This window comes from Salmo salar, chromosome ssa13 (genome assembly GCF_905237065.1).
Source record: "Salmo salar chromosome ssa13, Ssal_v3.1, whole genome shotgun sequence".
NCBI classification, from domain to species: Eukaryota; Metazoa; Chordata; class Actinopteri; order Salmoniformes; family Salmonidae; genus Salmo; species Salmo salar.
This window is the reverse complement of record NC_059454.1, coordinates 26439483-26462773: the sequence shown is the minus strand read 5'-3', so window position 1 is coordinate 26462773 and position 23291 is coordinate 26439483. Positions and strand designations below refer to the sequence as shown.

General features: G+C 44.0%; 2 protein-coding genes across 7 annotated transcripts in view; one reads left to right on the top strand and one right to left on the bottom strand.

The window, feature by feature from the left end:
- LOC106566685 (voltage-dependent L-type calcium channel subunit alpha-1D) overlaps positions 1-1309 on the bottom strand; it is a 93869-nt gene extending 92560 nt beyond the window's left edge. For all 4 annotated transcript variants that reach the window (XM_045693084.1, XM_045693087.1, XM_045693088.1 and 1 more), the window contains exon 1: positions 1056-1309. In XM_045693084.1, the coding sequence (XP_045549040.1) occupies positions 1056-1089 (34 nt within the window). In that variant the 5' untranslated portion in view covers positions 1090-1309. The remainder of the gene's footprint in view (positions 1-1055) is intronic.
- Positions 955-22891, top strand: LOC106566686 (mRNA-decapping enzyme 1A). Of its 3 annotated transcripts, none has more exons than XM_014134966.2 (10): positions 955-1192; positions 12843-12883; positions 13158-13285; positions 17357-17423; positions 17610-17739; positions 18039-18155; positions 18308-18859; positions 18937-18996; positions 19099-19332; positions 19626-22891. In XM_014134966.2, exons 3-10 carry the CDS (start codon positions 13189-13191, stop codon positions 19704-19706), a joined length of 1338 nt encoding a protein of 445 aa, XP_013990441.2. In that variant the 5' UTR covers positions 955-1192; positions 12843-12883; positions 13158-13188; the 3' UTR covers positions 19707-22891. The 3 variants fall into 3 exon arrangements, with proteins under 3 accessions (XP_013990441.2, XP_013990440.2, XP_013990439.2); XM_014134964.2 differs by lacking the exon at positions 955-1192 and adding an exon at positions 7980-8132; XM_014134965.2 differs by lacking the exons at positions 955-1192; positions 12843-12883 and adding an exon at positions 7952-8132.
- The last annotated feature ends 400 nt before the right edge of the window (positions 22892-23291 follow it).

Genomic DNA, 23291 nt, shown 5'->3' with positions numbered 1-23291 from the left:
TCCAATATAGGCCATCCATAGCCTAATAACATATACAATTAACCCTAATAAATCAAACGAATAAGTCTAACTAATAAATGATGGCACTAACATTACTGTGACAACGATGTAATAACTTTATTAAACATGTGTAGGTTTAAGGTTAATCAATTTGTTGCTCAATAACTTCCCAGGGCAATCACAGAGGCAAATGTGCCTGTGGTAACGTAAATTACGCACACACACAACACACACGATTATGAAACATGCATGATTTAGGATTAATAAGAGTCACTAACTGACAATAAATGTGTTATGAGCTTGATACAAATGTATTTCTATAACCCCAAAACGAATCACCTTTTGCTCGTGTTTAGGCTATAGTTTAAGGCAACTCTATGACGCTCTAAAATTATTACTTCTCTCTCTCACATAATTCAATTCCCTGCATGGATATGTCAGACATGAAGACCTGCATACACACCTTTCAAAATTCACATTTAACAGGTTACATTTCACCATTCTGTCACTCTCGTTCTATCACTTGGTATTCAAGAGTTGGCTTTCAAGAGGCTATAGCATTGTAAAACTTAAGTATTATAACTCAATAGTTTTCAGTCTAAAAAAACTACAAAGTATTATTATACACAGCTGGCGCTTAAAATAATAGTCCCCCTCCAAATAGGCCTGGGGCGACAAATCTGTCACATCTATTCCATTCTCAAATAACGTTAATATAGTAACGCACGCTCGTGGGGAGGACATCCGCTTTATGCACATACACAGTAGCCCTATATGACTAGAAACTAGCTCGTAGGTGAGACGTGCACTTTACTCATGCATTGTTGGCTGTTTTCTCTAACGGTGCCGGACGTCAGCATGAGGTCGTTAGGCAACATACATTGCGTAAACACTATCCCCATGAGGGACACACTCTTTTCACGCCACTTCGATACTAAGTCATTTTCGCTAACCCCTAAACCCTTTCCTAACCTTAACCTCCTAACCTGCTACGAAAAAAGTCACTTCGGTATCGAAGTGGCGTGAAAAGATTGTTTCCCTTCCCCATGACTTACCCCGGTGTCTTCGAACCCCGACGGTGAACGCCATATCATCTCCCTCTTCTTTGAGGCCACTCGACGCCGTTTAGTGTCCACATTCTACAACGAATCAACAGGAAATGTGTGTGTATTGAAAGTACGGCAGAAAGAAAGTAAGTAGTAAGTAAATTGCCTTGCACGAGCCTTGGTTTGTGTGAGCCGGAATTGCTCATAGGAGCAAGAGCCTGTCTCCCGTTTCAATGTATGTAGCGTGAGGCGTTGTACAGGTACACCACCTGGACAGGACGCTAGCCTTTCGCAGGGCTTGTTAGAATGTGTTGGAAGGTTACCGGTTATTGGATTAGCCTACATCTACCTGCAGCCGGATAACTGTTTCACAGCAGCTATAATCCCTCAATTATAATCCCTATGTTCCTCACTGAAGCAACTAATGTTGTTGGCCTAACTGGCATTATAGGCTACTTCAGCAAACGAAAGAAAGTTTCAATATCAATTTGATATGCTGGCCTAGCCTAGTGTTGGCCTAGCCTATGACCTATGGTTTTGGACGCCCATGTCACTCATCACTAATAACGGTATACCTATTTACAGATCAGGTAGGCCTATCTATTTTACTGAGAGTAGCCTAGGCCTTTGCCCAACCTCGCATTGAGGTGTTTAGTTTTTTTTTTTAAATGTCTTCCCCTATACTGAGAGAGGCGTTAGATTTCACATGGTTGAGCTGTAGCTCCAAATTCCAAAAGTGTCGCCACACGGATTATGGGTGTCGTTGAAATATATTGCAGCAATGCCACCGTGTGGTGATTAGTAAATAATACAGTCTTCATAGGACTTGGCCCTGAGGGAAAAATTAAATGTATACTTTTAATTTTAAGAACTAATCCTTATTTACAATGACAGCCTACCGGGAACAGTGGCGGTGACAGATGGGGAATTCGATCCCCAACGCTCTAACCACTAGGCTACCTGCTGCCCCTGTCCGAAATTAATACTTCCACCCTAACACTTTTCCTAGGTCTGAAAGAAATTTATGAATTTGGTTGGTGTAGTCATTATTTTCATCTGACAGCAGGATAGGTGGTGTTTTTTAATCATTGTTTATGAAAAATTATTGCAGTATGATGCCTCAACACTGTCAATGTTGCTTTGTTTTGTTATTTTTGTTATTTATTTTATTATTTTGAATTATGTTTATTTAATTTGATCCCTTAGGTCCTCGGGTGGTGTGGGATTGGGGAGGGGGGTGTAACTTAATTTTGTATGTATGTATGCATGTTTTCTGACGATTATTATTTCTAATTAAAACCAGTGGTGTTAAAAGTACCTAATTTTTATATGTGAGTAAAAATAAAGATACCTTACTGGAAAATGACTCAAGTAAAATTGAAAGTCACCCAGTAAAATACTACTACTAGTCTAAAAGTATTTGGTTTTAAATATACTTAAGTATCAAAAGTAAATGTAATTGCTAAAAGTGCAAATAGTCTGGGTAGGCATTTGATTAGATGTTCAGGAGTCTTATGGCTTGGGGGGTAGAAGCTGTTTAGAAGCCTCTTGGACCTAGACTTGGCGCTCAGGTACCGCTTGCCGTGCGGTAGCAGAGAGAACAGTCTATGACTAGGGTGGCTGGAGTCTGACAATTTTTAGGGCCTTCCTGACACCGCCTGGTATAGAGGTCCTGGATGGCAGGAAGCTTGGCCCCAGTGAGGCACTGGGCCATACGCACTACCCTCTGTAGTGCCTTGTTGTCGGAGGCTGAGCAGTTTCCATACCAGGCAGTGATGTAACCCGTCAGGATGCTCTCGATGGTGCAGCTGTAGAACCTTTTGAGGATCTGAGGACCCATGCCAAATCTTTTCAGTCTCCTGAGGGGCAATAGGTTTTATCATGCCCTCTTCACGACTGTCTTGGTGTGTTTGGACCATTCTAGTTTGTTGGTGATGTGGACGCCAAGGAACTTGAAGCTCTCAACCTGCTCCACTACAACCCTGTCGATAAGAATGGGGGCGTGCTCGGTCCTCCTTTTCCTGTAGCCCACAATCATCTCCTTTGTCTTGATCACGTTGACGGAGAGGTTGTTGTCCTTGCATCACATGGTCAGTTATCTGACCTCCTCCCTGTAGGATGTCTCATCGTTGTCGGTGATCAGGCCTACCACTGTTGTGTCATCTGCAAACTTAATGATGTTGCAGTCATGAGTGAACAGGGAGTACAGGAGGGGACTGAGCACGCACCCCTGAGGGGCCCCCGTATTGAGGATCAGTGTGGCGGATGTGTTGTTACCTACCCTTACCACCTGGGGGCGGCCCGTCAGGAAGTCCAGGATCCAGTTGTAGAGGGAGGTGTTTAGTCCCAGGGTCCTTAGCTTAGTGATGAGCATTGAGGGAACTATGGTGTTGAACGCTGAGCTGTAGTCAATAACTATCATTCACATGTAGGTGTTCCTTTTGTCCAGGTGTGAAAGGGGAGTGTGGAGTGCAATAGAGATTGCATCATCTTTGGATCTATTGGGGCGGTATGCAAATTGGAGTGGGTCTAGGGTTTCTGGAATAATGGTGTTGATGTGAGCCATGACCAGCCTTTCAAAGATACAGACGTGAGCTACATGGCTACAGACGTGAGTGCCATGGGTCGGTAGTTATTTAGGCAGGTTACCTTAGTGTTCTTGGGCACAGAGACTATGGTGGTCTGCTTGAAACATGATGGTATTACAGACTCAGACTGGGAGATGTTGAAAATGTCAGTGAAGACACTTGCCAGTTGGTCAGCGCATGCTCAGAGTACACATCCTGGCCTTGTGAAAGTTATTCACATCGGCTGCGGAGAGCGTGATCACACAGTCGTCCGGAACAGCTGATGCTCTCATGCATGTTTCAGTGTTACTTGCCTCAAAGCGAGCATAGAAGTAATTTAGCTCGTCTGGTAGGCTCGTGTCACTGGGCAGCTCTTGGCTGTGCTTCTCTTTGTAGTCTGTAATAGTTTGCAAGCCCTGCCACGTCCGACAAGCATCGGAGCAGGTGTAGTACGATTTGATCTTAGTCCTGTATTGATGCTTTGCCTGTTTGATGGTTCGGCATAGCAGGATTTCTTATAAGATTCCGGAATAGAGTCCCGCTCCTTGAAATCGGCAGCTCTACCCTTTAGCTCAGTTGCCTGTAATCCATGCCTTCTAGTTGGGGTATGTACGTACAGTCACTGTGGGGATAACGTCATCAATGCACTTATTGATGAAGCCAGTGACTGATGTGGTGTACTCCTCAATGCCATCGGAAGAATCCTGGAACATATTCCAGTATGTGCTAGCAAAACAGTCCTGTATCTTAGCATCTGCTTCATCTGACCACGTTATTGACCAAGTCACTGGTGCTTCCTGCTTTCATTTTTGCTTGTTACCGGGAATGAGGAGGATAGAATTATGATTAGATTTGTCAAATGGAGGGCGAGGGGCAACTTTGTACGCGTCTCGGTGTGTGGAGTTAAGGTGGTCTAATTTTTTCCCTCTGGTTGCACATTTATTAACATGCTGGTAGAGATGAGGTAAAACAGATTTAAGTTTCCCTGCATTAAAGTCCCCGGCCACTAGGAGCGCCACCTCTGGATGAGAGTTTCCCTGTTTGCTTATGGCGGTATACAGCTCATTGAGTGCGGTCTTATCGGTCTGTGGTGGTATGTAGAAAGCTACAAAAAATACAGATGAAAACTCTTTAGGTAGATAGTGTGGTCTACAGCTTATCATGAGATACTCTACCTCAGGCGAGCAAAATCTTGAGACTTCCTTAACTTCTTTGGGCTAGGGGGCAGTATTTTCACATCCGGATAAAAACGTACCCGATTTAATCTGGTTACGACTCCTGCCCATTAACTAGAATATGCATATAATTATTGGCTTTGGATAGAAAACACCCTAAAGTTTCTAAAACTGTTTGAATGGTGTATGTGAGTATAACAGAACTCCTATGGCAGGCAAAAATCTGAGAAGGTTTCATGCAGGAAGTGGCCTGTCTGACAAGGTGTTGTTGTTCTTGCTTCTGTGTATTGAAGAGTCAGGATCTTAGCTGTAACGTGACATTTCCTAGGGCTCCAATAGGCTCTCAGAGTCCGGGAAAAACCTGAACGATGACGTGGCAGCCTCAGGCTGAAACACATTATCGCCTTTTCCAAGTGGCCCATCAGAGGACAATGGAATTAGGCGCGTGCCCGATTCGACCCCGTGCAGTATTTTCCTTCGGCTGTTTAGCTAATTGCAGATTCCCGGTCGGAATATTATCGCTTTTTTAAGAGAATAATGGCATAAAAATTGATTTTAAACAGCGGTTGACATGCTTCGAAGTACGGTAATGGAATATTTAGAATTTTTTTGTCACGAAATGCGCCATGCATGCGACCGTTATTTACCATTTCGGATAGTGTCTGGGACGCACGAACAAAACGCCGCTATTCGGATATAACGATGGATTATTTTGGACCAAACCAACATTTGTTATTGAAGTAGCAATCCTGGGAGTGCATTCTGACGAAGAACAGGAAAGGTAAGACCATTTTTGTTATAGTAAATGGGATTTTGGTGAAGGCTAAACTTGCCGGGTGTCTAAATAGCTAGCACTGTGATGCCGGGCTATCTACTCAGAATATTGCAAAATGTGCTTCATCCGAAAAGCTATTTTAAAATCGGACATATCGAGTGCATAGAGGAGTAATGTATCTATAATTCTTAAAATAATTGTTATGCTTTTTGTGCATGTTTATCGTGAGTAATTTAGTGAATTGTTAGTGAATTCCCCGGAAGTTTGTGGGGGGTATGCTTTTTCTGAACGTCACATGCTAATGTAAAAAGCTGGTTTTTGATATAAATATGAACTTGATTGAACAAAAAATGCATGTTTTGTATAACATAATGTCCTAGGTGTGTCATCTGATAAAATCATCAAAGTTTAGTGCTGCATTTAGCAGTCTTCTGGGTTTTTCTGACATTATATGCTAGCTTGAAAAATGGGTGTCTGATTATTTCTGGCTGTGTACTCTGCTGACATAATCTAATGTTTTGCTTTCGCTGTAAAGCCTTTTTGAAATCGGACAGTGTGGTTAGATAAAGGAGAGTCTTGTCTTTAAATAGCTGTAAAATAGTCATATGTTTGAGAAATTGAAGTAATAGCATTTCAAAGGTTTTGAAAATCGCGCCACAGGATTCAACTGGCTGTTACGTAGGTGGGACGAATTCATCCCGCCGGTCCCATAGAGGTTAAATATCATGCACCAGCCGTTGTTTACAAATATACATAGACCCTCACCCCTTAACTTACCAGAGGCTGCTGTTCTATCCTGCCGATACAGTGTATAACCCGCCAGCTGTATGTTATTCATGTCGTCGTTCAGCCACGACTCGGTGAAACGTATGATATTACAATTTTTAATGTCCTGTTGGTAGGACATACGTGCTTTTAGTTCTTCCAATTTATTATCCAGAGATTGTACGTTGGCTAATAGGACCAATGGCAAAGGCAGATTAGCCACAAGTCGTCGGATCCTGACAAGGTACCCCGATCTCCTTCCGCGATACCTCTTCCGTCTCTTTCTCTTGCAAATGGGTGTCTGGAGTAAATTGCTCTCGTTCGACTCATTAAAGAAAAAATATTAATCCAATTTAAAGTGAGTAATTGCTGTTCTGATGTCCAGAAGCTTTTTTCAGTCACACGAGACGGTAGCAGCAACTTTATGTACAAAATAAATTACAAACAATGCAAAAAAACAAACAAATAGCACGGTTGGTTAAGAGCCAATAAGACGGCAGCCATCCTCTCCGACCCCCAGTAGTGATGACCAGCGATGTTCTCTTGATAAGTGTGTGAATTAGACAGTTTTCCTGTCCTCCTTTGCATTCAAAATGTAATGAGTACTTTTGGGTGTCATGGAAAATGTATGGAGTAAAAACGACAATTTCCTTTAGGAATGTAGTGAAGTAAAAGATGTAAAAAATATAAACAGTAAAGCAAAGATACCCCAAAAAACTACTTTAGTAGTACTTTCAAGTATTTTTTTAGTACATTACACCACTGATTAAAACACATTTGATCACAAAAAAATTGAAATTGTGCTTATAGATCTAGGCTCAGCCTGAATGTCTCCCAGATGGGGCTTTATATTATTCATTACGTCGTTTGTCATGAATAATAGCGCCATCAGGCGGATATTTGGCCTGGGTCTAGGCTATGACAATCAAAGGCTTTTATGGGTTTGACTTTTTTTATCGTCAACTAATGGCAACTTTGATGGAGGTGGGGGCCACAAAAAAATGGAATTCAGGTGTACCCACATGCATACCCACCCCCCACCTTGCAAGCAAAACATTTTAGCAGCGTCCCTCATAACAGCAAAGAGAAAACATTTCAGTTATAAAGTTCATTTCCTGCAATTCTACACATTTTGCCATGGGCGGAGACAATATATTTTGCAATTGCATAACTCATTTCCAAAAATTCAACAAATTTTGCCATAGGGTGGAGGCAAATGTTGGCAGTTTTTAATATGATAATTAATGATCAATGGGCCCCACCCTGGTTGGTAATTCGACCATGCTTACTACAAGTTTAGATAGCTGGCTGCTAGACTCATTTTGCAAACCCCCAAAAATTGAGCTGACATGGGCTGATGCACAACCAAATTTCGAAATTGCACCATGTGTATCCTATTATTCCAACGCAACAGTAAGTTGAGACCCCGACTGAAGGGGGGCCACGGGCCGCCAGTTTCCCATCCCTGGCCTACATGGATAGACAGGACATAGCAAACTCTCAAATTCATTGTAACCTACACGTGAGCAAGCAATAATTATTCACTCCAAATAATTGCGAAACAAAAAGTGAGGCGGAACTATAAGGCATTCGGACCATGTCTTCCGACGTGCACCACCCGCGGACAGTGGAAATTGAGTGTTCATAGAAATTGGTCCGTGCGGTAAGCATTGTATTCAAGATGGAGACCGCCAGTAAAATGAGCCTAGCAGCTCTACAACAACAAGATCCGTATATCAACAAACTTCTCGATGTTACCGGACAGGTAGCACTGTACACCTTTAATTCCAAAGCAAATGAATGGGTAAGCTCGCCAAAGGAGTCGCTGGTTTCTTCTGTTTACTGAAGGTAGTTAGCAGCTACGTAACGTTAACTAGAGAGCTAACTTTACCCTAGTTACCATATCTGATTTAGTTTCTCATTAGCAATCTAGTACAGTAGCATACTAGTTAGCGAGCTATATCAAGCGTGTCCCTGTGGGATTGTGTAGCAAAGATAGTTGCGAGTCCTAAAATAAAAATAAAAAATAGTATGCGAGTCTTTGGTTGTAACGTTAGTTGGATTACTAGCTAACACTTAGCAACATAACGTTCGTTACGTCGTTAGCATGCCACTTCAGCTAGTCATGTTGTACTAGCAACACTGACCAAAAATATAAACGTAAAGTGTTGGTTTCATGAGCTGAAATAAAAGATGTTCCATAAGCACAAAAAGCTTATTTCTCTCAAATGTTGTGCACAAATTTGTTTGCATCCCTGTTAGTGAGCATTTCTCCTTTGCCAAGATAATCCATCCACCTGACGGGTGAGATATCAACGAGCTGATTAAACAGCATGATCATTACACATGTAGAGCTCCTACCAGAATATAACTGACGTCATGATTTGACCTCATACTTTTCCGAGTTACCAGTTGTCTTGAAAGCACCATGTGATCATTGATCTCCTGAAGAAGCTATCCCTTTTCCTTTCTTTCTGTGCCCCCAAATGTTTGGATATACTGGTAAAGTTGCCAGATTGTTAGCTAGCCAGCCAATGAGGTAATGTGACTGAACAAAGTGTTAACAACGAGTAGTTTTAGAACCGCCCAGACATAGGGCGGCGCACAACTGGCCCAGCGTCGTCCGGGTTTGGCCGGGGTAGGCCGTCATTGTAAATAAGAATGTATTTTTAACGGATTTGCCTAGCTAAATAAAGGTTAAATACATTTGAAAAAAATGTTTTATGAATGTAAAATGCAGTCGCGGTGAACCGTTATAGGAAGAAAAAAAGTGCGCCGGTAATATGGTTCATCTGTGTAAAAACGGCTAGCTGGAGCTCGTCTGAGCGGTCGGCTGTGAATGCCCTCACCAGCTAGTACTAAGATCTGCTCGCTATAGTGTTACAAACTTTGGTGGCAACGATTTAAAAGGAGCTATTTTTATTGATCAATCTCAACTCGTAATTAAAGCGCGCCTCCCATTCGGCTGCATAGGGTTGCACCCTTAGCCTGCCTACCGTTAACTATCAGCACGTCACCCACCACTTTACCACTTTGCAATGTGAGCTTGAGGCAGTAGAATTGTTTGAAACCTGAACGTTTTACTTTACTTCAAATAATGAGGCATGTCTTACCTTGCTTCAAAGGAACCTTGTGAAAATCCATCCATAGAAACTTTGAGGCAATTCATTTATAAAGACTTCCTCATGCAATTAACCAGCATTTCTCTCCTTTTCTATTGGTTTTCATATCAACTTACTCTCGTTGTCCGGAATCCAAAGGCATAATTCTAGTCATATTAGCAACCCAACATAGTTGTTGCTATTAGATTCCCCCTCTTTCTGAGTTTAACGGAGTGTTCATCTCTGTCACATATGGAACTGATCGTATTAGGTGTGCTGTTTAGAAGTGTTTTCCACGAATTGCATTTTGGTCAATTGAAAAATGATGTTTTATTAGCTGCTTCATTACAGGAGTTGCATGATCAATAATAGATCAATTACAGCCTTTTGGCTGTAAGATGATTGGCCTGCTATTGTTGCATGTTTCCATTAAGGACTTAATGAAAAATGTCTGGTCCATGTATGCATGCTTAGTATCAGAGAGGAAGAGGCGAAGCGGGAGGTTTCACTCTCACCAAAATCTGTCCAAAATAAGCCCAATGTGTTTCTATGGGCTGATTTTAGGCCTAAGCTTTTCGCCTGCCTTCCCGCCCTGGGACGACTCCCATTGTTAGGGCGGAAACATAAGCATCTCGTCATTATATAGTATTTTCTGTTGGTCACGTCATTTTACTGTTTGGATTTTTTTTTTACTGTTTGTTGACCGGTTAATGAGGGTCAGTTAGTGGGCAACAAAATTGGCAGAAATTTGCATTGCTAATACCAACTAAGGCAGATGGCTGCAATCCGAACTGGGCAGGAGACTGTAGACTTGCAAACGGGGCAGCTAACCCAGGATAGACTGGACCTTCCAGAAAGGCAGGGAACTCTAGACATACCGCGGGGGCCGGATACACTGAACCTACTTGAGGGGCAGGACACTCAAAGACTGAACACTTTACACCTGCCAGGTAGGCAGGAAACTGAGACTCTGACCTCACCGGGAAGGGGACTCTGACCTTACCGGGAAGGGGATGGGACTCTGACCCTGAACTAGCATGGTGCTGGCAGGCAGGGCTGGAGAAGCCCCAACGTCCTGGCTACACTTGACATCTGCGGTATCTGCAGGCTGTTGCTCCATCCTAGGAGTGGTCGAAGAATCCACTGCTGCCTTCGTGGTAGAAGGTTCCAGGGCAGCAGACAGTCGGGGATCCCCACTGGGAGGACCGGACGACCCCACCACCAGAACGGGCCCTATGGCAGCGGCTGACTGTGGCTCCACAATTGGAGTGGGGGTCTCCTTAACAATGGCTAGTCAAAGGACTGGCTGAGGGGGGTGCAGACCTTGGTGTGCTGGTCTGTGCTCTCTGGAGTTGTCTTCATCTGATGGGGAGCTGGCCGCTCTGGAGAGCAGAAGCGGACCTAGCGCTCCTGTGCCTATTGCCGGGAGGGCCTAGAGTACACCCTCCTGATCTCTTCCCTCTCATAGAGCAGCTCCTCGTAGTCCCTCTGCAGCTCCCAACTGGAGAGGGTGTGGTCACTCCATGGCCACTGAGGAAGCCTGGAGCAGGGCTTGAAATATCTTGGATGAGAGAGGGGTGTAAGGCCTCGCAGCTCATCCTCGGGTGCGTGGCAGTTTTGTGTGGAGTTGTGGGCTGAGATGGGGTACCTTAACATCTCAGCTATAGCAGGCCAGAATCCGGGAGATACGAAGGACCATGTAAAAATGTCTATCCAGAACTCGTCTGAGTGGTCAGCTTTGAATTCCCTCACCCGCTAGTACCTAATGCTGATTCACTACGATCTGCCCACTATAGTGTTGTCCTATCAGAACTTCATGTTGAGGCCCATTACTATACACTTTGTCACCACCTTGTCAGCTCAGGGATTCGATCTAGCAACCTTTTGGTTACTGGCCCAACGCTCTAACCACTAGGCTACCTGTCGCCAATCATTAAGATTCAGTTAGAGTACACTAATAAATATACATGCAATACAACAATAAGCAGATAAGAAAACTGTCATAATATAAACATATCAATGAATACAATATTATAGCATCTACATGAAGAATATACAGCCAGAGAGGGAGAACTCTAACTTCTTACTTGGGGTACATTTAAATAAACAGTAGAGCTAACATTAGCCGAGCACTAGCAAACAATACTAACTTCTCACTTGCAAACGTATCTACACAGTTACGCTGCACAATAAGGTAACCATAACTCACTACTATTGCACCCCCTATTAGCACAATAACTTGCGCAGCACTCAATTGCCAATGGACGAACAGCACTTCAGTAGAAAGGCAGCATGGGAAGTCTGTCAGTATCAAACCGTTCTTCTTTCTAAAGACGGCAAAACACGCTTTAACATAAGGTGTGCAGGGTTGGAGCGTGTCCAAGTGCTCTGGTTGGTTGGAATGAGTGATTGATAGGTCTGAAAGCCAGTCCAATTGAAAGGAACAGAGTTTTTTACAACCTGGTTGGGCTACAATCAAGCCGTTTTCGCTGTAGTAATGGTGCAACCATGACACTATCAAATCTGCACTCGCTTTTTTCTCTAGGGCACTCTGAAACAACGGTACAGCAAAGCCTTATCAACATTACAACAATTATTATAAAGTAGGTTGTTATCCTAGCTGCACAGTGCCCCCAAAATAAAACTCCTGGGTGCATAGCAACATCTTTTAGAGTCCTGGGTACCCCTAGTACTAACGCTGTAAACTAGCCAGCTAGACATCAGGGTTCAGCAGGACACAACGGTGTGCAACATTTGATTCCACGGAAACTGTGCTGTTCTGAACAACCAGTTTGTGTGGTCTCAAATACAAACGGTCACAACCCAAGAGCAGGGGCGCGTTGTTCTGTCCAGGCGTTGCTGACGCCTGCCGGATCTTACAACGCCTGGATAGGTATTTAACGCATCAGCTAACCACATATGTTATAGCAATCTGTCAGTCAATGACATGGCACGCATCCATTGGTTTATGCATGTAACGGCTGAGCAGGTGGACACGACCAATGATGGTGCCCAAAAGCCTGTTTTAGCATGGGCAGTGCCAATGAGGACTTTCACCTTTTTGAAGTAATCAACTGGGTGGGACTTCTTATTGGTTAAGGAAGGATCACATAATTCCATCCAGGTCATCTGGAGGGATCAGCCAATGAAATATACTCCTGAGCAAACATTCCATAATTGATTGTGGCAGTAAATCGGCAACCTTGGCTTTATACCTGTTCAAACAAAACCTTCCTGGTGGCAGTTTGCACCCTTTCAGCTTGTACCAACTCATAGAACGTTTAATGAACTGAAAGCACCCAGACCAAATGTCAACTAACTTTTGCATGTTGTGATTCTTCTTCTTTTGCCTGATGATCGATTCGTCTTCTGCAAGATAAAGTTGTAATTTTTCTGCATTATTTCCATTTCAGGAAAAGACCGAAATTGAAGGCACCTTATTTGTTTATGCCAGGTAATTTATTTTTATGGTGACCTTTTTTGAAGGGGACACAGTTGCAACGATACTTAGCTAGCTAACTAGAGCCTAGCCCCCTTCTTAACCTGTGGTTGTTGTCTCACCATCTGTCCTCATGTCTAAGCATCCCTAATTGAGCTCTTCCTCACCTCCACCCGCTCTGTTGCTCTTTTCAACATCACCACTCTTTGCTTTTATTTCTTTCTTTTTTGTGACAAACACATTTAGCCTAATAGTCGTTCTCCATTGCTCTCCAATAACCTGTCCACAGGTGTGCATCCCCTCATCATGGCTTCACCATCATGAATCGCCTGAACACAGAGAATCTGGTGGAGCCCATCAACAAAGACCTTGAGTTTCAGCTCCAAGACCCCTTCCTGCTGTACAGGAATGCTAACTGTGAGTAGGCTATTCCATAATAATCCACTAGTCAGTCTGAGATTTCCACCCCATTGGCTGCTTTACAATAACTTAAAGATGGAGCAATTTCTTTTCTTGTTACTGTCCATACCATATAGCCTGCACTATGATGCGCAGGTTGACTCATAATCTGCAGTCCACGTGGTCATATCATGTGGCTGGAGGGAGGGAGGGCGGGCGGGCGGGTGGGTGGGTGGCAGGCGGGTTGACTAAAGAGAAACAATGCCTTAAATCCATAAATGTATAATTATTGTGCAATTTATATAGGCTACATTGTGTTTATTTATTGTAATTTTTTTAGGCTGTCTGGTATTACTGTATAAACCTAAACTTTACGGTTTAACTGTACATGGCCCAAATAGCCTACAAAGCCAATCGCCAAATAATGCTTTTGGGAAGGGCAGAAAAAATGTATGCAAAAAGGATATTGTCGAACTGTAATTCATTAAGACAAAAGTTGTGAAAGGAGAGTTGAAAATAAAGACAAGGGAGGGCCAGAAAAGTAATGTTTGGGAAAGATTTGGTGAAGTGCTAAAAAAGGATGATAGCCGTGTCAGCTATGTTATGTGTGATGATTGTGAGGCTCTATACAAATTTGACAGTGACAAGACGGGACTTCAAATAGACCTATGGCATGTCAAGGGAACTGTAGCCTACTGTTTAGATGAGTTAAAGGGAAACTGAAGTCTGGACATTGACTAACCAGAATAACCTACAGTTTTTTTGGCAAAGTCTTCTGTTAATACCAGTCCCGTGCGAATCGACATCCCTGTGTTTTGAGAGAAATGTCTGAGTTTGACAGGTGTTGCTTGCAGTTTGAGCAATAAAACAATAACTGATTCGATAAATTGAACGAAGTCCTGCGCATAGCTTACAGTGCATTCGGAAAGTATTCAGACCCCTTGACTTTTTCCACATTTTGTTACAATACAGACTTATTCTAAAATTGATAAAATAGTTTTTTTCCCCGTCATCAATCTACACACAATACCCCATAATGTCAAAGCTAAACCAGGATTTTAGAATTTTGGCACACCTGTATTTGGGGACTTTCTCCCATTCTTCTCTGCAGATTCTCTCAAGCTCTGTCAGGTTGGTTGGGTAGCATTAATGCACAGCTATTTTCAGATCTCTCCAGAGATGTTCGATCGGATTCAAGTCTGGGCTCTGGCTGGGCCACTCAAGGACATTCCAGAGACTTGTCTCGAAGCCATTCCTGCGTTGTCTTGGCTGTGTGCTTAGGGTCATTGTCCTGTTGGCAGGTGAACCTTCACCCCAGTCTGAGGTCCTGAGCGCTCTGGCGCAGGTTTTCATCAAGGATCTCTCTGTACTTTTCTCTGTTCATATTTTCCTCGATCCTGACTAGTCTCCCAGTCCCTGCCACTGAAAAACATCCCCACAGCATGTTGCTGCCACCACCATGCTTTTTCCGTGGGGATGGTTCCAGGTTTCCTCCAGACGTGACGCTTGACATTCAGGCCAAAGAGTTCAATCTTGGTTTCATCAGACCAGAGAATCTTGTTTCTCATGGTCTGAGAGTCTTTAGGTGCCTTTTGGCAAACTCCAAGCGGGCTGGCGTGCCTTTTACTGAGGAGTGGCTTACGTCTGGCCACTCTACCATAAAGGCCTGATTGGTGGAGTGCTGCGGAGATGGTTGTCCTTCTGGAAGGTTCTCCCATCTCCACTGAAGAACTCTGGAGTTCTGTCAGAGTGACCATCGGGTTCTTGGTCACCTCCCTGACCAAGGCCCTTCTCCCCCGAATGCTCAGTTTGGCCGGGCGGCCAGCTCTAGGAAGAGTCTTGGTGTTTCCAAACTTCTTCCATTTTTAAGAATGATGGATGCCACTGTGTTCTTGGGGGCCTTCAATGCTGCATAAATGTGTTGGTACCCTTCCCCAGATCTGTGCCTCGACACAATCCTGTCTAAGAATAAAACTAAAATCCTGCACATTTTTTCCCAGGAATTTTTATTTTATTTTTACTGTGTGAATTGTTCAAAGTAGTCATTGTATGGTTTGTTAAACTTATAAATCTATGTTTTTTGTTTGGCATACATTTTAAAGTGAGACATCAGAGATTCTGTTTTTGTGGAACTGCCCATAACTATATTTCCATTAAAAGAGCTGCGGGTATACATCTTATGTATTACTAGGCTAAATTTAGCATTGAATGTGCTATTTATGTAACTTTCCCCCAGATAAATAAGGAAGGTTGTCAATGTTTTCTAAACATATTTTTGGAATTAAGTTGCAAAGCACTGCTTGCACACAAGCATTAAAGATCTGTCAGGCCTCCCGTGTGGCACATCTCCTCTGATAGGTCTCCTCTGCCCATGGCCTCACACTAACGCGGTTCTACCCAGCACAGGAGCTCTGCATCGCAGTGCTAGAGGCATCAATACAGATCCGGGTTCGAGACCCATGAGGCGGCACAGTGTCATCTGGTTTAGGGGAGGATTTGCCCGGCCGGGATGTCCTTGTCCCATCACGCTCTATCGACTCCTGTGGCGGGCCGGGCGCATGCACGCTGACACGGTCGCCAGTTGTACAGTGTTCCCTCCGACACATTCGTGCGGCTGCCATTCGGGTTAAGTGAGCAGTGTGTCAAGAAGTAGTGCAGCTTGGCAGGGTCGTGTTTCGGAGGACGCATGGCTCTAAACCTTCACCTCTCCTGAGTCCGTACGAGAGTTGCAGCGATGGGACAAGACTGTAACTACCAATTGGCTATCATGAAATTGGGGATAAAAGAGGGTTAAAAGAACCCTCCCCCACAAAAAATAAATAAAAATCTGTCAAACTGTGTGGAATTCAAAAGAGAACTTGAAAGCTTCCATACCCTTTGACCATTGGGTTACGTATTTTACTGCAATCCCTTCATACTATCTACTATTTCATTGTTCTGTTTAGTCCTATGGAAAAGAACACTACCCTGTCTGTGCAGCAGACACATACATCAAATGCATGCAGACATACAGGAAAATAACGTACATTTACACATGCCCCCTATAACATAATTCCACCACTTCATCCCCTTCCAGGCTGACCCCTGCAAAGATATACATGCATACAAATTTACCAGGCAGACATTGACACACACTAAACACACTACCCCTCCAGTCAGACTTGCCTCTGAATGCACTCAGCAGACAACGTCCCAGGGTTCTCTGGAAGATGGCCTTTCCCTTGTGCCGGAGGTCACGCTGAGGCTGATGGGTCTCCTCCGCCCATGTCCTCACGCTAACTCGGTTATACCCAGCACAGGAGCTCAGTCTGAGGGAAAGTATGTCTCTCAGGCCCAAGGGCCTCTATTGCCCGGAGCTACCTGGAAACCACCTCATGGATGGGATGGATACAGCACGTCTGCTCTCAGTGGTAGTTCTGTAGGCGTCTGACCCAGTCATCCAGAGGAGCAGCGTTATCTGGAACCCTGTGACTCCTCCTCAGTCGTCTAGTGCCTGCAGGCCCCTGGGGAGGGAATCCAAGAATATCTTGGAAAGTGGGGTTCTTGGCTGTCTTTGAGACTCGTGAAGGGATGGTGACTTATTCTGTTTACCATGATTCCGAGGTTTGTGTCCTGCCTTCCCTTAGTGGAGGGTTGTATCAGTGCTTCAACAGGTTAGAGATTGTGAATGTGGTCTGTTTAGAGAGACATACCTGTTTATACGTCCCAGGGATCCCCAGGTAGAGCACGAAACACTACTGTTGCTAGGTTACCAGCCTCTGAGGGAAACTCTCCTGTCATACACTGTTTCCTCAGAAAGTCCTGTCTGGCTCAGTTGGTAGAGCATTAAGTCACCAGGGTGGTGGGTTCAATTCCCACAGTGGACCAGTTTGAAAAAAGTATGAAAATGTATGCATTCACTACTGTAAGTCGCTCTGGATGAGAGTGTCTCCTAAAGGACAACATAATAAATAAAAAATAGTTGCTGAACTCTTTCTTCAACTAAAATATCCCTCTTCCTAAGGGATGTGGCTGCAGTGATCCCTTCTACCTCCCATTATCTCTTCTAGTCAGTCATATTTCCCTCTCGTCTTGGTGTCCCTCCTACAGTGGGCATATACAGCATCTGGTTTTACGATAAGAAGGACTGCCAGCGCATCGCTCAGCTCATGGTGAAGTGAGTATGTCCCGGTGAAACACACAACCACTAACCCAGATATGAAAACCATTATCACCCACACCACTGGGGGAGCCATTTAGCACTTTACCAACGTGAGATTGTATTGTTTATTTGTGTTTTCCCACTGATTTGCTAGTGTGTATCTTCATTATGCGTTTCTTTTGGTGTGTGTCTGTCCTCCAGGATTGTGAAGCAGGAAGCCTTGCAGGCCCACCGGGGCTCCCCAGAGAGGGCTGACGTCCCTGGGAGGACCAATGGCTGCTCCATTGACATCCTGGAGCTCCTCAGCAAGGCCAAGGATGAGTTCCACAGGGTGAGAGACGGGAGCAGTCTTCACAATCAAGTCATCGCCCAGGACTCTGGCCACACACGGACACGTGACCACAGTCCAGAAAAAAAAAAAAAAAGTGTTTCTCTTACTCGGTTAACATCTCACTGTCTGTCTTAGTTACTCTCTATTAATGTCACCCTCTTTCCTTAGATCTTAGTCCTGCTGCACAGTGTTTTTACTTTGTTTTAATTGCTGAGATTGCACACACCCCTCCCAATTTCCATTCGTCTGAACAGACTAGTAGGAATGTCAAAATAAAAATATGTCTGTGTGTTAACTAGACTCAGGCGGGGGAAACGGAGATGTCCGTTACTGCTGAACAGAGGGTGAACACCGAGACGCTGAAATCAGCCGGTGACACTACAGAGCACGCTCACAGCGCCTCACAGCCAGAACAGGTACGTACCACTCTAGTTGAAATGACTCCACTGTCTGATAACACACTGCCTGTAACAAGTGTTCTCTCACATGACTGAAATGACTGTTACTTGTCATTGAATGTTTACTGTATAAGTATGTTTCATATTGACTGTGGTAACTGTATTTGCAGAGCTCCCACTCTGGCCAGAGGCAGATCACTGTGGAGGAACTGTTTGGCAGTTCTCTACCGAAGGAGGCCAGCCTGCTGCCAGCCATGCCCACCCAGAGTTCCGCAGACCCTGCTGCCACGGTCCCCGTCAGCTTCCTCCAGGCCCAGAGCTACACTCCACCCATCCCTTTCCAGCCCTTACTGACCCCCCGCCTCACAGCAGACCCAGGGGGCAACAACCGGCACCTCACCCCTGGTCTGATCTCCCTGATGGAGGCCAGAGGGGGCCCTGGCCCAGGCTACACCCTCTACCCCGTGTTCCCTGGTGGACCTTCAGGGGACCCCCAACCCCAACACTCTGTGTCCCCACTGTTGGTGACGCCATCTGGGGTTGAGGCTTGCGGTCCTCCCACTGGCCATCTGTCGGCCTACCTGAAACCCAGCCCCTCTGATCTCCACAAACCCGCCCTCACACCTAGCGTCTTGCCCAGCCCGCTTGCCACACCCCAGAGCTTCAGAGAGCCAATCACCAAGCCCGCTGCCCTCGGCAGTATGCCCACAGGCCGTGTGCAGGTAACCAGCTGTTTGTTTTTTGTAATGCGTACTTAGTGTAATCTGTCATGTCTGAAGGACTCCCTTCTCTTTCTCAGCCGCAGAGTAAAGAAATGGATGTGTTCACTCAATCTCAGAAACTGTCAAAAACCCAAACAGTAAGTATGATTTTGTTATCACGATATAGATGGCTTTGATAGTTGAAATGAAATCTTACTATGTCATCTTCCTGCCCTCTCTCTTTCTCTCGACCATCCAAGGCTCTCCCTATGAAGGCGGGTCTTGTGGTACCGGGAGCGGGCACTTCACTTACGGGGGCAAAGCACTCCATTCTGCTCTCACCAAGTGCCTTTCAGCATTCTGTTGCCAAGACAACGGAACTGCAGCGGAAAGCTTCCCCTCCCCCTCCGCCCACAGCCACAGGGGGGGTGGAGCTCCCCCAACCCTCCTACAACAGGATCCAGTTACAAGACACACTCATCCACCTCATCAAGGTAGAGAGAGAGAGCCTTTTCACCCCAGACCCTAGCCTTGGGTTTGAAGTCTTCGTCAAGTTCACGGTTTTATACTGCAGACTTCAACTTGCGGTTGTTGACATTTATAAAATGCTCATGAACTGGTTATGAAGTCCTTCTGTATGTGCCCTTCAAATGAAATGTTACCCAAACGTATTACTTAAAAGAGATCTGCAATGAACTGAAGAAGTTGTGTGAAGTCTGGAAACTTGTTTGCTACTGTTATGCAAAATTACTGGAAGATAATTCTTCTCTCTCCTGTGTTTGTGCAGAATGACCCAGCGTTTCTCAGTGCCATCCACGAGGCCTACCTCCACAGTCTCTCCAAGGACCTGAGCCACGTCAAGCTATAGTCTCAGTCCAAACCTGAGGCTGGGCCTGGACACGCCTGGACAGGGGCACCAGTCAGCCTTACCTACAGGTGCTGGACCACTGGGGGGGGTACTGCTGGCCATGTGCAGAGACACAAACACTCCTAACTGGCTCTGTACCTCTGGAGCAGCTATGGGACTGCAGGAGGAGGACAGGACTCGAATGTAGGGGGCTCACGTGGTTCTCCTACATGTGTGGAGGAGAAGGTGAATGGGGAGATGTTACACGTCACAGTAGTGTCAAATCAAGTACGCACTTTAGTAAGAAATATTGTTGATGAGAAATAAACCCCTGGGGAAGGAGGATGATGATAAGGGTAAACCATAAACCCTCATATGTCTTGGGAAAGAGCCTCCGGCCCTCTATGGCAGGTCAGTGCTTAGTGACTTGCTGTGCAAGCCAAACTTCATTCAACTCCAGGTCCACTTCCTTGTTCTTCCTCAGTACAGCTGGGATTCTACACACATGCTCTCTATCGTACCCCCTCTTTCTCAATCTCTCATGTTCCTTCTTTCTGTCATTCCCTCACCCCATTCATTACCACCAGCCTCTGTCACTATGCCTGCTAAGGGATGTGTGCAATAGATTGCAATGCCTTTTGGGAGATTATAGTTTTTTTTATATAACCAGGCTTAAGTGTGTTTTTTCCCAAGGGTTTAGACAGAGAATTGTTGTATTCATTTAGGCCCTATTATGTGGGGTGAGGTAGTTAAAGCTACTGCAAGACTGTACCTGAGCTAACTGCATTCATCAAAAGGATCATCTTGTTTACTAAGGTTGATGTCCGCGCCCCCGTGGAAATCCAATTGGCATGAATTTAAAAAAAAAACATAAAAATCAGTCAGTTTAAGCTAGAGATCCACTGCATCAGCCTATATCGCACTTCCGCATCTGGTGAAAGGTGACAGAGCTAGAGCGGTGTTTGTCAGATCATGAGACATCCTGAAAATCAGTCTTCTCACAAAATGGTCTGCAGTGTCCGAACAGTGACCCCTCTATGGAAAGATGGAGACTCGCCAACACCATAGAGTTCTCCGTTTTGCCCTACACCCACCACACATGTCAAGAGACTTGTCTGAAGTCGGTACAGACGATCTGCCAACTTGTCTGTAGCGTCCCAACAGTTTGGGCTACACACTAATATGACCCCTCTATGGAAAGGTGAGACTCGCGAACATATACGGTACCAGTCAAAAGTTTGGACACACCTTTTCATTCAATAGTTTTTCTTTATTTTTACTATTTTCTACATTGTAGGATAATAGTGAAGACATCAACTATGAAATAACACATGGAATCATGTGGTAACCAAAAGTGTTAAGTGTTCAAAGTATGCACCCTTTGCCTTGATGACAGCTTTGCACATTCTTGGCATTCTCTCAACCAGCTTCTCTTGGTCATATTAATGTGAATGGAAGTATATATGGAGATTGTTTAACCAAATATATGGGGTTAAATAAGATATTTCTTATATCTCTCAGATATAGGAGAGGCACTTCAAAATAATCTTCCTTTTGATATTTTTGGGGGCCTATCTGTTGTTCTGTGTCCTGAATGTGTTATTCATTGTGTTTGTATGGGCTAATAGCAGTAAGACCCCAAAACATGTTCATCAAATATATATATATATATATTTTTTTTTTTTGATACTTCAAGGGGTCTTAAAATTCTAAATCAAATAGCTAAATTATCCTTGGTATGACCTTCTTAAAACAATTCCATATAGCTCAGTAGATCCCCCCCCTCCCCCAGCTTAGGGACCTGTATATTAGACACAGTATATTCTCTCACGTTCTCTGTTCTCCACTCTGCAACCAACAGCTGAAAGGGACTAGTATGTCATGACAGGTTGAGTCAATGTGTATATCTTTGATCTTGCAAGTCAGTCAGTTTTGAATGTTTTTGATAACGTCACCCTCCCTCTTACACATATCTGACCATGTGCCACACTGCCAATCTACACTGAGTGTACATAACATTAAGGACAGCTTCCTAATATTGAGTTGCCACCCCCTTTTGCCCTCAGAACAGCCTCAATTAGTCGGGGCATGGAAAACGTTCCACAGGGATGCTGACCCATGTTGACTCCAGTACTTCCTACAGTTGTGTCAAGTTGGCTGGATGCCCTTTGGGTGGTGGACCATTCTGGATACAGATGGGAAATTGTTGTGTGTGAAAAACCCAGCAGCGTTGCAGTTCTTGACACAAACTGGTGTGACTGGTACCTACTACCATACCCGGTTCAAAGGCACTGAAATCTTTTGTCTTGCCCATTGAGGGAAAGTGTATGGAGTAAAAAGTACATTATTTTCTTTAGGAATGTAGTAAAGTAGAAATTGTCAAAAATATATATGGTAAGGTACAGATACCAAAAAAAAACTGTACTTTAAATTATTTTTACTTAAGTACTTTACGCCACTGATGGAAGAGCAGGTGTCAATAATTTGTGCACTCAGTGTATGTTCACATGATTTGATCACGCACAGTATGTATTTCAGTTTGGCTGCACTCAATCACACATTTAATTTCGATTGACAGACTTAAAGAATGGTGGTGTTCAGCTATAAACAACGGAGGAAATTGAGAACCTCATCTAAACAAATAACTGATCAACACATTGTTGTCAAAGGAATTTTAGTTTTTGACCTCGTCTCTTGATTTCTTTCAGCCAGAAAGTACATGTAAGTTTCTTCGTAGTGTAAGAAGAGAACCTCTTACTTCATGCACATTGTTTTCACATAAAACCCCAGTCAGTAAAACCCCAGTCAATAAAAAGCAGTTCATGAGTAGTTTGTGACTCAATTTGGTTCCTCAATAATATGTTTTCTTCTTCTATAGCACCGTTTTATTGGCTCAATGATACATGTTGTTTGTTAGGTGTGGTTTCAGACAGGATATCAAAGTTTACTCCCCTGTGTTCATATTATTTAGTCACAGGCTCAATACTGGAGGAGAGAATAGATGAGGCCCTGAGATAAAAAAAAAAGAATGTCTTTAAGATTATTTTACACTGTGTTAAAGTATGCCTCTTATTTGTCAGTGTCAGTTTAATGAGTTAACTTGTCTAATGAACCAGGTCATTTTTTTTGTTTTTTTTCTGTCACTCTGCTTTTGTTTATTATAAATATGTTGTGATATTAAAGATTAACTGAAGTTTTCTCTCAAACGATTTAAATTTCTTGCTGAAATTAGTTACTTTTCTTAATTTATTTAATGTTTTGGCTATTGCAGTCATTACACCCAGCAATGTCAAACTGAAAGGCAAACGCTATTACACCAGGGGTGCATCTCAATATTCCAAGGTGGTTTCTTCTCCTCGTTTCCTCTCCATTCGCTTTAATGTAACCAGTTTTTCATGTCAGTGAGAATGAAGGAAAGGAAACGAGAAGAAACCACCTTGGACTATTGAGATGCACCCCTGGTGTCATAGCATTTGGAGAGGTGGAGACAAGGAGAGGTGGCCATTTTGGATGATTGAGATGCAGCTCAAGGCATATCTTGAATAAGCCACTAGAGGGCAGCAAGGTTACTTTTTTTTCTACTGCAATGTCTGTCCCAGTGCCAGA

Excerpts from the sequence above, each read along its gene's own strand:
- LOC106566686 (XM_014134964.2), top strand. The coding sequence starts at position 8,010 with ATGGAGACCGCCAGTAAAATGAGCCTAGCAGCTCTACAACAACAAGAT. Across the intron at positions 8,133-12,842 it reads ATTCCAAAGCAAATGAATGG|GAAAAGACCGAAATTGAAGG; the intron begins GTAAGCTCGCCA and ends TTTCCATTTCAG. Across the intron at positions 17,424-17,609 it reads ATCGCTCAGCTCATGGTGAA|GATTGTGAAGCAGGAAGCCT; the intron begins GTGAGTATGTCC and ends TCTGTCCTCCAG.